The sequence below is a fragment of the Anopheles nili genome, chromosome 2 (assembly GCF_943737925.1).
Source record: "Anopheles nili chromosome 2, idAnoNiliSN_F5_01, whole genome shotgun sequence".
NCBI lineage: Eukaryota > Metazoa > Arthropoda > Insecta > Diptera > Culicidae > Anopheles > Anopheles nili.
The window spans coordinates 75,281,230-75,295,532 of record NC_071291.1 but is presented as its reverse complement, the minus strand read 5'-3'; the positions used below and the strand labels follow the sequence as shown (position 1 = coordinate 75,295,532).

Genomic DNA, 14,303 nt, shown 5'->3' with positions numbered 1-14,303 from the left:
GAAAGGCAAGAAAAAAGGGATCCAGACCAAAGCATAAAAAAGGCAACCGGTCGGTTGGACAATTTTCGGGGCGCAAAGATTGATCGGACACGGCTGGTCGGAGCCGGGTGAAAATTGTTTGCAAATTGCGCTCGCGATGATCGCACGATTTTTCTCACCTCCCACCCAAAATTGTGGTTCTTCCGCAATCCGAAATCCGATCAGCACGAACTTCGGCCGACGCACATGATGGATTTGCGCTCAAAACCCTTACGCACGTTGCTTTCTGGTTGCATCGCTCAGCGAAGGGCGAGCTTATAAGTAAAAAAATACCCACCAGCCCTTTGCATCACATCGCGCACTCAACGAGCATGAAAAATGAACCAAAGTGATCAGAAACGTGCCTGCGATCGAACCAGGGATGGTGTCGCCCGAAGCCGCAGATTGGCCAAAAAGGAATGGTCCACCCGCGTGAAGCACGTGAAGAAAACGTGGGCAAACAGAGGGCGTGCAAATGCGAGAAAAAGAGAGTACGAAACGAAAGATGCCAACAATCCATCTCCAACGGCCGGCAGTTCTTTTTTATTGCGTCCTCGGCAGGATCATCCGGTGAGGCCGTGAAATTTTGCGTCAGATAAACAGTCCTACCCAAAAAAAAGCAGCCCGCACCTTGACAGTTGATCAGGCTCTGGGCCGATTTAAAGTCGGCGAAGGTGCAGCATGAACAGTTATGATCTTAAGCGTCACGATTCCGCGTATGCATGTGTGCACAGTGGGCGAGGATTGTTTGTAAGAATACCGTCAGAAAAGCTGTTAGAACATTAGCCAGTTTTCTGCTCGAAATTGAATAATGTACCCTTGATACTGATCAACAAAATTCTTTAAACAAGCCGATCCTTTGACGAGGCACGTGCATAATTTGTCCACCAAAACGATGTCTCACCGTGCAGCCCAAAATAAAGGGCCTTGGCTTGTGCCCCGCAGCAGCGCACGAAACGTGGCTTTCGCCATTCGCGAACTGTTGAAATAATAAATAAACAAGAGTGAATAAATAAATATTCATTACTCAGGGATTTTGCGGCCTGTCCGTGTACGAGCGGACCTTTCTCCGCGGGCCACCTTTGGGCACGTCAATCTCATGACGCGCCCGGTGACGCCTCGGTTGCGTCCGTGAAGTAACAGCCCTTCGGTGGATTTACCTTCCCGACGTGCTCGGTTCCGAATTTTCCGAAGGGCTCGCGACGTTAAGACAGCCAGTTTTGAATCAACGGGGCTAATGGTAGGGCTTGATTGCAAGTTTTCGAAAGTCGATCGAGAAAGGAAGTATTGGTGAGGTTTGAAAAGCGCATACCAGAGTCAGAACCTTGCACAAACCCCTCAAGGACTCTCACAAAATGCACCTTTGTGCTGGTGTCACGGAAGTTCTCGTTTGAGCTGAGTCCCTCTTCGGATACATTTTTTATGCTGCCACTGACACGCCACACTAGCCACAGGCTTCACTTATTAAATGGCGCACGCTTGGGTGTTGTTCGGGCTCAATTTTTTATCAGAACGCCAGGACATTTGCACTCACGATGTCAGTCCATCACCAAACGCCAGGATGGTCGAGCCGAAGTTATTGAAGCGCCACAGGATACCATCATCGGTCCCTACCAACAAAGCTCTATGGGAGCCGGAGCTTCTAAACGAGTCGTATAAGGATGACACAGGCCAAAGGAGCCTCTTGGTGGACTACTGCGCCAACAGCACCATCCACGGGTTCAAATATTTCGTTGGCGCGAAACGCACTACGATCGAGAGGTGTTTATGTTCTGGATCACATTCTGGAAGGGAATATTGCACTCATTGAAGTCCATTTTTCAGATTCTGGTGGGTTGTCGTTTGTCTGCTGTCTCTGTATGGTTGCGGCAGCCTGATCCATAGCGTGTACGTCAAATGGGACCGTGATCCGGTGGTAGTGACCTTCGCCGAGAAACCATCTCCAGTGTTCGCGATCCCTTTTCCAGCCGTCACTCTGTGCCCGGAGACGAAGGTCCGTAAGAAGGATCTCTCCTTCACGACAGCCTTCCAGCTGTACAACGACGAAACCGTGTATCCCTACATGGCGGATGCGCAGTACGTATTACTAGCCACCTGCGTCGACCATGAAAATGATCAGGATCTGTTTTGAGCAGAATCGCGAAGGTGGAAGCCCTCTTGCAGGTGTGCGACTTCTCGTTCGGGCAGGACTTTAACAATGACTCCTTCGCAGACGATGTAGTAGAACTGCTGCAACAGATGGCCATCCCATTCGACGACATCTTCGTAGCGTGTGGGTGGCGAGGTCAACCGATTCCGTGCGAGCAGTACTTCAAGCGGACTCTCACCGAGGCAGGTATCTGCTATACGTTCAACTCGCTGGCCGCCGATGACCTGATGCGCCGCGAGCAGCTCCACGAGGAGTACGAATACTCGACGGAGAACCGATCTGCCCGTTTTTGGTCCATGGATGATGGGTATACTGTTGGCGCTGGAGGTGACACGTACCCATTGCGGGCCTTTGGGGCAGGTCTTCGTGCCGGGATGTACGTCATCTTGCGGGTTCGCATGAAGGACCTCGACTACCTATGCGGGGTTCGTGTCCTGTTTGCTAGAGGAGTTGAGCTCTTTAGACTAAGGGACGTTCTTTACCTGCCAGAACTCGTTTCAGGGCTTCAAAGTGCACTTGCATCCACCCGACCAGTACCCACGGATGGTTTATCAATTCTTTCGGATCCCGCTCAGCCAAGAGGTGTCGGTATCGGTCGATCCACTGCTGTTCGACACATCACCCAACGTGCGCTGGTACAACCCAAAGCGACGTCTCTGCTTCTACAATCACGAGCGGCACCTGAAGTACTTCAAGGTGTACACCAAGTACAACTGCGACATCGAGTGTCTGTCAAACTACACGCTCGAGATGTGTGGCTGTGTGCCTTTTTCGCTACCACGCACAGATGGAGCACGCATTTGCGGACTCGGGATGGCGAGCTGCACCGACCAGGCGCTTTCTGTGCTGGAGGAGATGGATCTATTGTACGAACAGAACCAATCACACAACTTCCTTGAACAGTGCAACTGCTTGCCGGCGTGTAACGCCATCTTCTACAATACAGAGATATCTCAAGCGCGCTTCGACTGGCGAAAGCTGGCCGAGAACATCAACTTACTGTCGGACGAAATGGATGTGTAAGCGATCTGTCCAAGGACAAACTTCTGTGTTTTTCGTCGTGACTGTTGAGCTAACGTATCCCTTCGTGTGTGCTTCATTTCAGAACCGAACTGTCGTACCTAACGATCCACTTCAAGGTGTCCCGCTTCATTCCGATCAAGCGGAGCGAGTTGTTCGGAGTGACCGACTTCCTTGCCAACTGCGGTGGCGTACTAGGTCTATTTATGGGCGTCAGCATTCTCAGCATCGTCGAGATCGTGTACTACTGCACGCTGAAACCGATCATGGCACGGTCGGTGGCATCCCGTCCGGAAACGCCCAGCATCGTCAAATCCTCACTAATTCTGCCACCACAGGAGTATGGAATGCACGCGGCCACCATTCGCCATCGTAAGGACCGCTGGTAAAAAACTAGTTTAGCTTCGTCACCGTGGGTCGTTTTGTTTTCGCCTCTATCATTCGTCTTTTCGGTTGGGTCGCACGATTTATGGCGATGAGGTAAGATGAATGGCACGCTTTTATCACCAGCCGGCCGGCGTTTGGGACCAGGAAGTTATCCTCATTCCAATCAGAACGAGCACAAACCTAAGAAAAAAGCGGCAAGATGACTAAATGAGGGCCACGCTACCACCAAAAACTTGTCGCCATAAATCAAGCTATTGGTGAATAAATTATAACACAACAATCCACTTCCACGAGCGTCGGTAACCGTTTGGTGGTGGAACGAAAACACGTATCCTTCTTTCTAATGGACGATGATAAGCCCGATAAGTGTCCGCTCTCGTGTACCACTTTGCAATTTTACATTTCTCCTGGGGAAGGATTCCCTCGAGGTGCGTTTTGGTTTTTTTTCATCATCAGTGTGATGGCAGCTACTTCATCTTATCTAATCAACCGACCTGCCGGTGGATGATACATTCGTTACCATGGAAGCTATCATCCTTTCCGGGTGGCTGCTGCAGGCTGGTAAATGATGGTAATAAATCTCGTGCTTGTATGACTTATTAATTTCTTAAAATTTACCATCTCGCTCTACATTTCCACAATGCCAAACCGTGCTGATGAATGGAAGTTGGGAAACTGTGCATCTTAAACCTAATCGGAAGGACCTCACTCCGGCACGGCACGCAAGAAGCACATGGAACGCAATTAAACTTTCACTAATTGCTTATGAATATAAATAGCCAATTTATGTGTGTGCAAATAAATAAATGTCCGTTTTGTACGATGCCCAGTGGCACCAGTTCACGTTCGCGTTCGCAAATGAGTATCGAGCAAGCGTTGAAGATGTCCGAAATCCGATCGTTCCGGTGCCCAAGCTCACCTGCTGCGATACGCGGAAAGACATTCGCCCTTCTTTTAATGACGAGTTGCATCGTTAACGGTCGGCCTGCTTCGATTGGATTTCACAACGAGCGAATCTTAAGAAATGTGCGCTTGAATATCATCTACATGTGACTGCCAAAATTATGAAAGGCCTGAACGTTGGGATTGTTCGTATTTCGGCTTGGCTGGTCGATTTTATTTTGTTTCGCATTTAATGACAGCCCTTTTACGCCGCGCCACAAACATTCATCATGCACCGTCGGAGGGGGTTTTTACGGTTATTTCGAGCCCGCGAGACTTCCTGCGGTTGGGCGTTTTTCTTCCTTCGCTGGCACCCCTCGGAGGCGGTGCCGAATTGTGAAAGCAATTGCCGATGACCGCCCGGTCGGTGCGTTGCCAGATTAAAACGAATGAGCGTTATTTATTTTACTGTAAATTTCCTCCATTAGCTACCCATTCTACACCCGGTTTACGGTTCGTGGCTCGCGGCCCATTAGCGGGCGCACTTGCGGGCACGCCATATCACTCATGCTGGACAGGTTGCGTTTATTTTTTATTTTTTCGCTTCCCCATTTTCGCCGTTCGCTGCCATTCCTCCTCGCGTATGTGACGGGGGATGCGATTTTTTCGGACAGTTTAATAATTGTTCTAATTCCTCATCCGTCGCATCGCACACACTGGGTTCCGCCACTAATGGGGTTCGAAAAATTAATGCGCCGCCGAGTTATTGTTATGATTGCGCACGATTCACCCGCGTGTGATCGTACGCAAATTGTCCACCCGAGGGAACAATGCCGGTGACTCGCGTGTAGTGAAAAATGGAACGCAACGACCCGTTAACGGCTGATGACGGCTTCCGGCGTGCGTTAGAAGCGCTTTTTGCTGAACTCGCGATCTAGCGATCGTTCAAGCGGTCTCCAGAGGATCGCTAGAGGTGGAGAACATAAAACGCGCCTTCACGTACGCATTGTATTCCGCGAACGATCGGTAGCTCATTCCATAATTCATCCCTTGATTGCAAACGACCACGGCCACGTCCCGTACGGTTCTCAGTTGCATTGATTTCACGGAATGGAGAAAATTTGAATTCAATTGACATTTCGCGCGCATTCAAGTCAATAGCAATGCAGTTACGCTCGCAACCGGGTATGTTTCGCGAGCGTATCGATGTCCCGGCATCGAAAGTGAGCCTTGTTTTGCAAAAAGGCTTCCCCATGCCACGCCAATTACATCACGCCGAAGGGTACGCCATTCGTCATGGGCTGTTCTGTCTTGGAACGGGAGCCCAATTCCATCCCAAGCCCTTCGGCCGCACGTTTTATTATGCCAATTTCGCATTTCGCTCATGATCGCGCACGTGAATGCAATGCACCCTCGCGATCCCAACGATGCCAGGGACGCTTTTCCGATGCCAAGCGGAACGTACCCAAGACTGAGAGAGGGTCCAAAATGAATGTTATGAATTTATCAAAAATCACGCCACCAGACTGCGAAATGCGGATTTTATGGCACCCCCGAGGGACATCCATCCGAAGGGTTCGGGATTTCGTGACGGGTGCGCGTCGTGGAACAAGTGGCTTGGCTTTGGTTTTTCCTCGTGTGCCCGTGTTCGTCTTATCACGCCCAACCCATCGAAAGCACGAAGCCACCGGGCCATATGTTCGAGCGGGACGTATGCTAATGAGCCCGGTGTTTGCTCTGGCTGATAGGGCGCTTTTCTTTTCTCGACCCTGTGTGAGGCTCCGATGCGAGCCGGATTCACCGCTCCGGGGGTAGATAAAGACCCTTTTGAGTCGGCGGCACCAGGACGGATGATTGACGGGGGCGAACTAGATCGCTTGCGTGTATGGGTGCACTGGCATCGAGGGTGTGCGATTAATCCGATGGCACCGCTGGCGAGTCAACTGTCAATTTCAATTAAAGCTAAATGCCTACCGTCCTCCCAAGCAAGGGTGCGTTGCGATTACGTCGAGGGGAACATTCAATAAAAAATCGATTGTTTCATCGTTTCGCTGGGGTTTTATGGGAGGGTTTTAATAGGCTTTATCGGTTTCTCTTCGTGGCGGAGTTGGAAGTTATTTTTAGAATCACTGTATCGTAGCGCGTTCGTGAACAGGATGTTGATATTGCTCCATAATTCAATTGAATGATTCCTGCTACACATTTATGGGGTCATATTGATGTAGCACCAGTAGCAAAGCGAACAATATATACAGTTTTCGCTTAATCCAAACCCATTCATCCGATTGATAACCGATGTTGCAGAAGAAAATGATCAAATTGTGGTTACGCTCTTTAAGGAGCACAAGTATTATCTAATGAAATCTTAAAAATTAGGTTTTCCGGAAGGTTCTTTTATCTTAAACACATAATAACAATATTAAAGGGGCATCAAACGAAACAAAACACCAGTTAAGTTCCCATGAAATCACACCGAAACACTGTAACAAAGCGATCCGCTCTTCATCCCCGTAAACGTAGGAAGACGTCAACATCCGGCGTGCGTAATGAGCACCCACGAAGCTCAGCCCCCAAAAACCACCGAACCGAAATCGAAGCCTTCTTCCGCTTCAACAGCGACCACGAGCAAACCGAGATCTGATGAAAACCAAGTCAGCACCCACGCGCACCCGATTGGTGTCCCTTTTGTGGTTGGGCGGAAAACTCTTTTCCCATCCTACCGTCTGTTTCGAGAAGTGGAAAAGCCGGAGAAACGCTCCACACCACGATGAGACGTCCATCATTCGCGAGAGGGTGCCCGAAGGGCTGAGGTCACGGTGGATTCGCACAATGTTTGGCATAATGAAACGCCCTTGTCCTGGCGCCCCTTCGGGCGGTCACGGGTGAAGGGTTTAATTCATAAGGATTATATTGACAGAGGAAACGACTAAATAGAAGCCGTCGACGACGGTGCTGCGGGACATTTTCAATTAAATTATTTGCAACCTATTTACGGATGCCTGCTCGGGTGTCGGTGGCTCGGGGAAAACGGAAGTACGCGCCCGGAGGCCGGTGGAAAATGGAAAGAATCCACAAAGTTGTTGTTCCGGGCGCGGGCGGACTTTGAATGTCAGCAAAACGATCCGCCCGGTCCGTTTTCCCATCGGGAGTTTTTCCCATCCCCTTCGGTGGGAGCCACATCACGTGCCCATGCCATCTATCTGCCACTGCACTCGCGTGAAAGGCCGGCTGTTTTCTGTTTTTAACCCGCAAAGGGGTGATTTTTATTTCGACCCCGCTTATCCGCCTCGTAGGCCGCTTTGTGGAAAGGGTGCGTACCACGTGCACTGCTCGTGGGCCGTCGAATTCATCCCGGCTAATCAACCAATCAATCAATCATGATTAAAATATTTAAAAGGTGAAGCAACGGCCGCAGCCTGGGCCATCGTGACGCTGACAGGCGACTGATTGATCCGGATGGGTTTTGGATGTGATTTTTTCGAGTGGTTTTCCCGGCGCGAAAATTAGCTCACCGTTCACCAAAGGGGGTGTGTTTGCCCAACGGATAATGGTGGCCTCGAATGGCCGGTAATTTGAAGTAACCGCGCTTACACGGCACGCTTTGACGAATAAGTTGCGGATTTACTATCACGGGACCGTTGATGCGCCTGCTGAGGACATAGCCATGGTAAAACGACGTCAAAACTACGCGGCCGAAGAAAGTTTGGTGCACATTTTCGCTGCCGAAACGAGCACCCATCCGATGTGGGAGTTTTTCCGCACGGGGATGTATCAGTTTTAATTAATGCCTGCGCGAAACCGATCCACTGGAAGACAACAGTCGGACAACAACAATCAATCAAGCGTAATTAGCAGCAAAACCCCATTATGAATCCACCGACGTAGGACGAGCTGCGAAAAGAAATCCTTTTTGCTTTTCTCGCGGCCCCATCTCAATAGAAGGGCGTGCCACGAGGGCGAAGACGTTGGCCGTAGTTTGAAGCATTATCTAATTAGATGCCACTCAGAGCGTGCGAGTGCGTTAATAAGGCCCGCTACGACAGCTCGTGTGTCCTTGTGCGCGTATGCATCCGCCACTGGGTGCAGTGTCAGCCCACTCGATCGATCTTCATTTGGAAAATTAATTCCACTAAATGAAAATATCATAATAACGCCTCAGGCCAACGTGTCAAGGCCGTCGAAAACGACAACAACTTTGTTCTTTCAGGACGAAAACACAGACATCAAAGCTGTCAGGATGTCAGGCCACGCAAGGACCCACGTTGTCGAAGATGATACCTTTCTTCAACCAAAATGGCCACAGAAATGATAAACAAGCGTAACAATTATCCATCGACTATGGTGGTATTCTTACAGCGAAACAACAACACGAATGCGACTACAAAGCCCGAGCAAAAAGGACGTCTTTTAGAACGCTCAATAATTGGCTTGCGTTTTTTTTTCTCATGCCACCCTTAAAGCGTTTCATTGGAATTTCTTTCCTTGGCGACTTCGCAGAATCGACTCGCCTGGCAAACAATTTCAGCGTGTTTATTTCCGGAAACGTAGAATTTATTTTGCCGTTTGTTCCCTTTCACGCTCCAACGTCCATTCAGCTGGCGATTGGGATTCCGTGGACGCAAACCAAAGAAAGAAAAACCGTCCCGAAAGAATTAATGTTGATGCTGTTTTCTGCACCATACCTTCTTTGCCATTCCCTCGTCGTCTAGTCGCATTGTGTGGAAACATCAAAATGTGCCATTTCTTCCGCTTCACTCGTGGATTCCGGCTGCAGGTGAAAGAAATACACCCACACCACCCGGAAGGACGAATGCACGACGAGGCAAAAGGTCGAGCATGAGCGAGTCGAGCTGCAGTTCTGCAACAAAAGGACACTCTGCTTGCGTTTTCCTTTCGTTACTGTTTGATTGTGTTGCTTCTCGTTCCATCTTGGGCCGTGTAGTGCATGATCTTTTTTCGCTTCTTAGCCCAAAGCGGGCCCGACCGGGGACAATAATTTATCAACGCGTCTGGAGGGAAATCCAAACTGTCAGCTGCATTGTCTATGGCCCGATAATAAATGTGGCCCGGTTTCCGGTGTGCAAAATGTTTCGGAACGCTCGAGCGGAGAGCGTTTTTCGCGAGTGGAAACCCATTTCCCGTTGCCGAGGATGATTTCTTAATCGAGTTCGGAGTTTGTTACTGTCTGCGTTGTTTCGGTTTTTTTGTGTGTGTGCTCCTTTTCACAGGACCTCCAAGGGTGCCGATCGAATCCTGTACAGCGAGCCCCAGCCAGAAAAACTCGAGCGAATTCGCACGCCATAGGCTACTTCCCATCGTTGGTGTTACGAGCGCCATCGTCACCATCATAATCATCATCTACGTCAGTTTCCTCGCCATATGAGAGTGAGTAGTTTCGTGTGGGTGTGTCGAGACGGATTTTGTAACGGCAATGACCACTTTCCGCTGGCAAGCGGTTGAAATGAAAGCCATTCCAACTGCCCTGGACGGCGATTGAAGATTGTATCGTTCTTCGAAGCCGAGGCTCCCGAGTCCTTGCGATGAACATTGCCGATACAACGGACGCAGGATGGAGCCTTTATGCGTGTATGTGTCTGTGTGTGCCAGTTCGGTCGGTCGGTCGTTTCATACGTCGTCTGTTTTAGACGTTGGTCGAGCGCAAAGAGTCTTAAAATGAATGACCTCCAAAGTGCACTTTCTAGTTAGATTTTGCAACTAGCGCACTGTGGGCCAAGAGGTCCTTGACGTTGGCTAAAACCAGCCCCGAAAAATTGAATCGTTTCCTGTGGATCCTGGAAATACGTCCTTCAAAAAGGATAACAGCTGCTCGTAAAAATACATCGTAAAGTTTCACACAGCTCATAAAAGTCCTTTCTCGAATCGGTCCACAGAACTCGACACTGTTCTAGGCTTCCTTTCTAGGCTCAACGTATGGACAATTCTCAAATATTTATACATTTTCGACACGTTCTCCACAACCCTTGAGGTCCCCGACATTAGCCACCCTCATGCGAACCGGGAACCCGCTCAATGGGTGGATAATTTCGAGCATGGCCCGCCCACGGTCGCTACAGCGAGTGCTTTTGCAACTTTTAATTAATTGCAATTTTTGAGCCCGAACCGACCACCCACACACAGGAGCGACAGGGGGCTCCGGATGACCAATTATGACATCGTTTGTTCAGATCGGAAAGTTTGCTTATCTGGAATCTGGCCGCTTGGGTGGAACCGAAACGCTCCGCTTTTAACCCCCGTACGAGAAGCTAATCCTTGTCGACCCGGGGGCTCGGTGAACGGTGTTGGAATTTTCCCACCCAGCCCCGGGGGAGAGATTAAAGCACACCACCTCCTTTCGAGTGCTGGTGAATGAGTGCGAAGGAAAGAATAGTTAAAACCCGGCTACTGGGGACGCGTGTGGTGAAGCAGGCGCAAAATTAAAGCAACCCCAGCTCCACCGGCTCTAGCAGGGATGTCAATTTCATTCCTTGATGGAGCCATTCATATTTAAGCAAGGCATCCATTTCTATGGGTGATGAGAGCATGTCAGCGAACGCTGGGGTTTGGAGGATGAAATGTTAAAAAGAAATCGTACGAACCAGCCGCACTTGCTTTGATGTTGCAGTGCTTTTGTGCGCCATGATGCATATGCATTCGAACGCCACCCTCAACACTTTCTCGGTCGGTGGAAGCTTTTTGCTCTCTGCCACCCTTCCGGAATGCCGCGGAAGGGATGATGATGAAAAATGCAACCCTAACCCTCGCGTGGCACTGCGGCTCGGGATGAGTTTCTGCCACGATTGGACACTTTCGGAACGCCCTTTGCGCCCTTTGATGCACCCTCGGGATTGGTGGCGGCGAGTCGCATTTTCTCCGAAGCGCAAAACGATGAAATTACCACGGGAAGAACAATATATAAGACGTTCGTTCCGGATCCCTCATCTCTTGCCCTCCATGGCCCGTCCCTCTCCCGGTGACCCTTTGACCCGCCTTCGGGTGGACGAGTGGCCGATGGAAATATGGCAGAAAATATGATACGCGAGAGCGCGTACACGAACCCAAGTGGATGCGTCGGATGAGCTCGAGCTGATAAATTGCAGCCGCTGCACCCGCTGCACGGTAATTACATCCTTTCGGTGGTCCCGGCCTCGGGAGCTGGAGCGTGAGAAGGGTGTTTGATAAGAAGAAACAAGCCCGAGAAGCCCTTCACGGTGCTCTTCTCTGCGGTGTCCCCGAGAGCGCGAGAAAGCAAGCGAAAAAAAGAAGAGAAAAAAACACACCAACACGCCTTGATTTCGCCACCAAAGCCTCCTTTGATCTCGGGACGCGCAATCTTTCGCACTTTGCTTTCATTTCACACTTGGCAATTTCACACTTGGCAATTTCACACTTCCCGCGCGTCGTGTCACGTAATTAGAGTCGAAGAGGGAACCCCTTCCTCCTTTCCTTTCCACCGTCCCTCACAGGTCCGCATCACCCAGTGGGCCAATGAGATGAAAATTTGCATACGCGGCGAGGGTTTTTTTCTTTTTCCGTCATTCGCGCGCCCCCTTGTTGTATGCACTTTTTTTTGGGTGCAAAAAGTGACTTCTGCGTTTTGTGATTCGCAAGCACCCGTGAAGATGGAGAGCTTGAAGCTAATGTGCGAACGAACGCACCCGCCAATGGGTGAGAGGTCTTTGAAGGTGTGGTGCATTTATTTTTTGTTTTTCATCGCAATCGCAGCGTTGACTCGGGACGGAAATGACGTATTGCTGCGTTGGTGAAAACGCATCCTGGCGCAGTCACGCGGCGTGACGGTGTGCCGTGTAGAATTGGGAGGATTTTCACGCCTGGTTTTTAATATCCGTGGTATCGTGGAAATCGCGCAATAAGTTCTTCTGCAACGGTGCGAGTAACGAGTTCTTGCAAGTAATTCGTTCCACGTTTCTGGAATTTCATATTGCAGTCATGCAACCTTATTATTTGTTCGAAACTCATTGCTCCTTGTATATGACTTCCAAATGTTTCTTTTAAACGTGCCTCATCGACTGCACCGTGATAATTCGCTTTTTGCATGATGCTTCAACGATAAATGGATCCCCGAGCTGCTCATCGCTATCGTCCTTTTCTGAACCTAAAATTGATCAAATCAATGCTTTAGCCGATTTAAAGTACCCTTCAGTAGCCCCAAGTTTCGTATTTCTTTCCAACAATCTTTAAGCCGAGCGCTGCTGGGCTGCATTCAGCTGCAATCTTGTACTAGCAAAAATCTCACCTTAAAGCGTCCCTCAAAACGGATCCTTCTTCAACCGGAGCCTCTGCTGCGGTCAGCTCTGCCTGGGGAACCATCTTTAACGGGTCCAACATCGACCAACACGGATAAGGAAATGGTTGCTCCATTTGAAGTAATCATAGCTTCATTACTCGAGCGAGCCTTGCTAAAAGATCGGCATCGTTATCCGGCTGCACGATGATTACGGTTTGGGCTTGCCATCGACCTGGTAAACGGGAAAATGCCGACGCATCCAAGGCATTGCGTTCGGTAATCGATAGGCGGGTGGGTGGAAGCTTCCGCGAACCTACGCTCTCCCCGATGCCGAAGCCGACTCCAAAGCCGCAAGATGTTGAAACAAAATTTAATTAAAGGAAAGCAGTGTTTTCCCGCTCCCACCGCGTACCTGACTGCTCGTGTAGTAAGACCCCGAGTGTAGCTGTTAATACGGCCGCACACCGTCGGAGAAGGACTCGCATCCTGGGTCCGGTGGAAGGACTTTTCAAGATTGCACTAAGGAGATGAAAAGAAACCCCTACCACCTCATCTCAGAGGCTTGGTGATTCCTGGCAGGATCTTGTGCGAAACCAGGGACACATCACTCCGTTGCATCCGGATGGTGGACGCACCACTGGGATGGAGTTTCCCGTAGCATCGACAGCAGCAGTCCGTAAATTAAGGATAAAATGCGAAGGATCCCGTAATTAGACTAATTAAGGTAGCGGAGACGCTTGGTTGGGGCTGCTTTCTTCATTTACTACCCCATCGAAGCCCTTGGTTGGGGGAAAGCAGAATGCCTATTGAATTACGCCGAAGCGAGCAAGTTTGGCTCTCAAACCGTAGGCTCAACGAGGGATCCGCACGGATGTATCGGAAATCCTTCGCCGGACGGGCATTCCATCGTAACAGGGATTGGGAATTTTCGAAGATATCATGCTCACGAGAAGCAGGGCGAGAGAACGTTCGTGAGCAATTTGTGCTCGCCGGCACGGACACTTTGATTGTACTAATTTACGAAACTATTTTAAGCCTATTACGGTAATTAATTTTGAATGGAAATTTATGAAACAAGAATTCCATTTAGCAAAATATTTCCACTAGGTCGTCTCATAAAGCGAGTCGGGATTTTTGAACAGAGATTTGTGCGTTCATCAAAACGGCCATAGAAAGCGCTCATTAAAACGGGCTTATCCGGAGCAATATTGAAGCACCTCGCATATCATGCGCGATTATCAGTTTTAATATTATTTTTCCTACGCGCATTCATGCGCTTGGCACCCTGGAACACACGAATTACCACCACAGGGGTGCAATTTAATTCCCCTTCACGGCCCGACGAGAGTTCACGTGGAAGAGTGTCCTTTTTCGAGCCGGCTTCCCCCTGGTCGAGCCGAAAAGCCCAGTTGCACTTCCATTTGACACCTATTTTTTTGTTTGTGTGGCTGCCATTTATTCGCCCGGCTTGAGATGCAGACATAAAGGATACGATAAAATCCTACAGAGCAAGGAGAATAAAACGCCAACGAAGGGCAAGCGATTACGGAGCGGAATAAAATAGGAAACACTCCACATGGCGCAACCCCTGGTGTGAACCAA

General features: G+C 49.6%; 1 protein-coding gene across 1 annotated transcript; it reads left to right on the top strand.

Moving 5' to 3' along the window:
* The first annotated feature begins 1,579 nt into the window (after positions 1 to 1,579).
* Positions 1,580 to 3,576, top strand: LOC128730162 (pickpocket protein 28-like). Its single transcript, XM_053823195.1, has 5 exons — positions 1,580 to 1,779; positions 1,843 to 2,094; positions 2,154 to 2,592; positions 2,657 to 3,186; positions 3,273 to 3,576. The coding sequence occupies exons 1-5, from the start codon at positions 1,580 to 1,582 to the stop codon at positions 3,574 to 3,576; spliced, it is 1,725 nt and encodes a 574-aa protein (XP_053679170.1).
* The last annotated feature ends 10,727 nt before the right edge of the window (positions 3,577 to 14,303 follow it).

What these genes read in the sequence shown, in the direction of transcription:
- LOC128730162 (XM_053823195.1), top strand. Translation starts at nt 1,580, where the DNA reads ATGGTCGAGCCGAAGTTATTGAAGCGCCACAGGATACCATCATCGGTC. An exon ending in AAACGCACTACGATCGAGAG is followed by an intron (nt 1,780 to 1,842) that starts GTGTTTATGTTC and finishes TCCATTTTTCAG; the next exon opens with ATTCTGGTGGGTTGTCGTTT. An exon ending in ACCTCGACTACCTATGCGGG is followed by an intron (nt 2,593 to 2,656) that starts GTTCGTGTCCTG and finishes TTTACCTGCCAG; the next exon opens with AACTCGTTTCAGGGCTTCAA.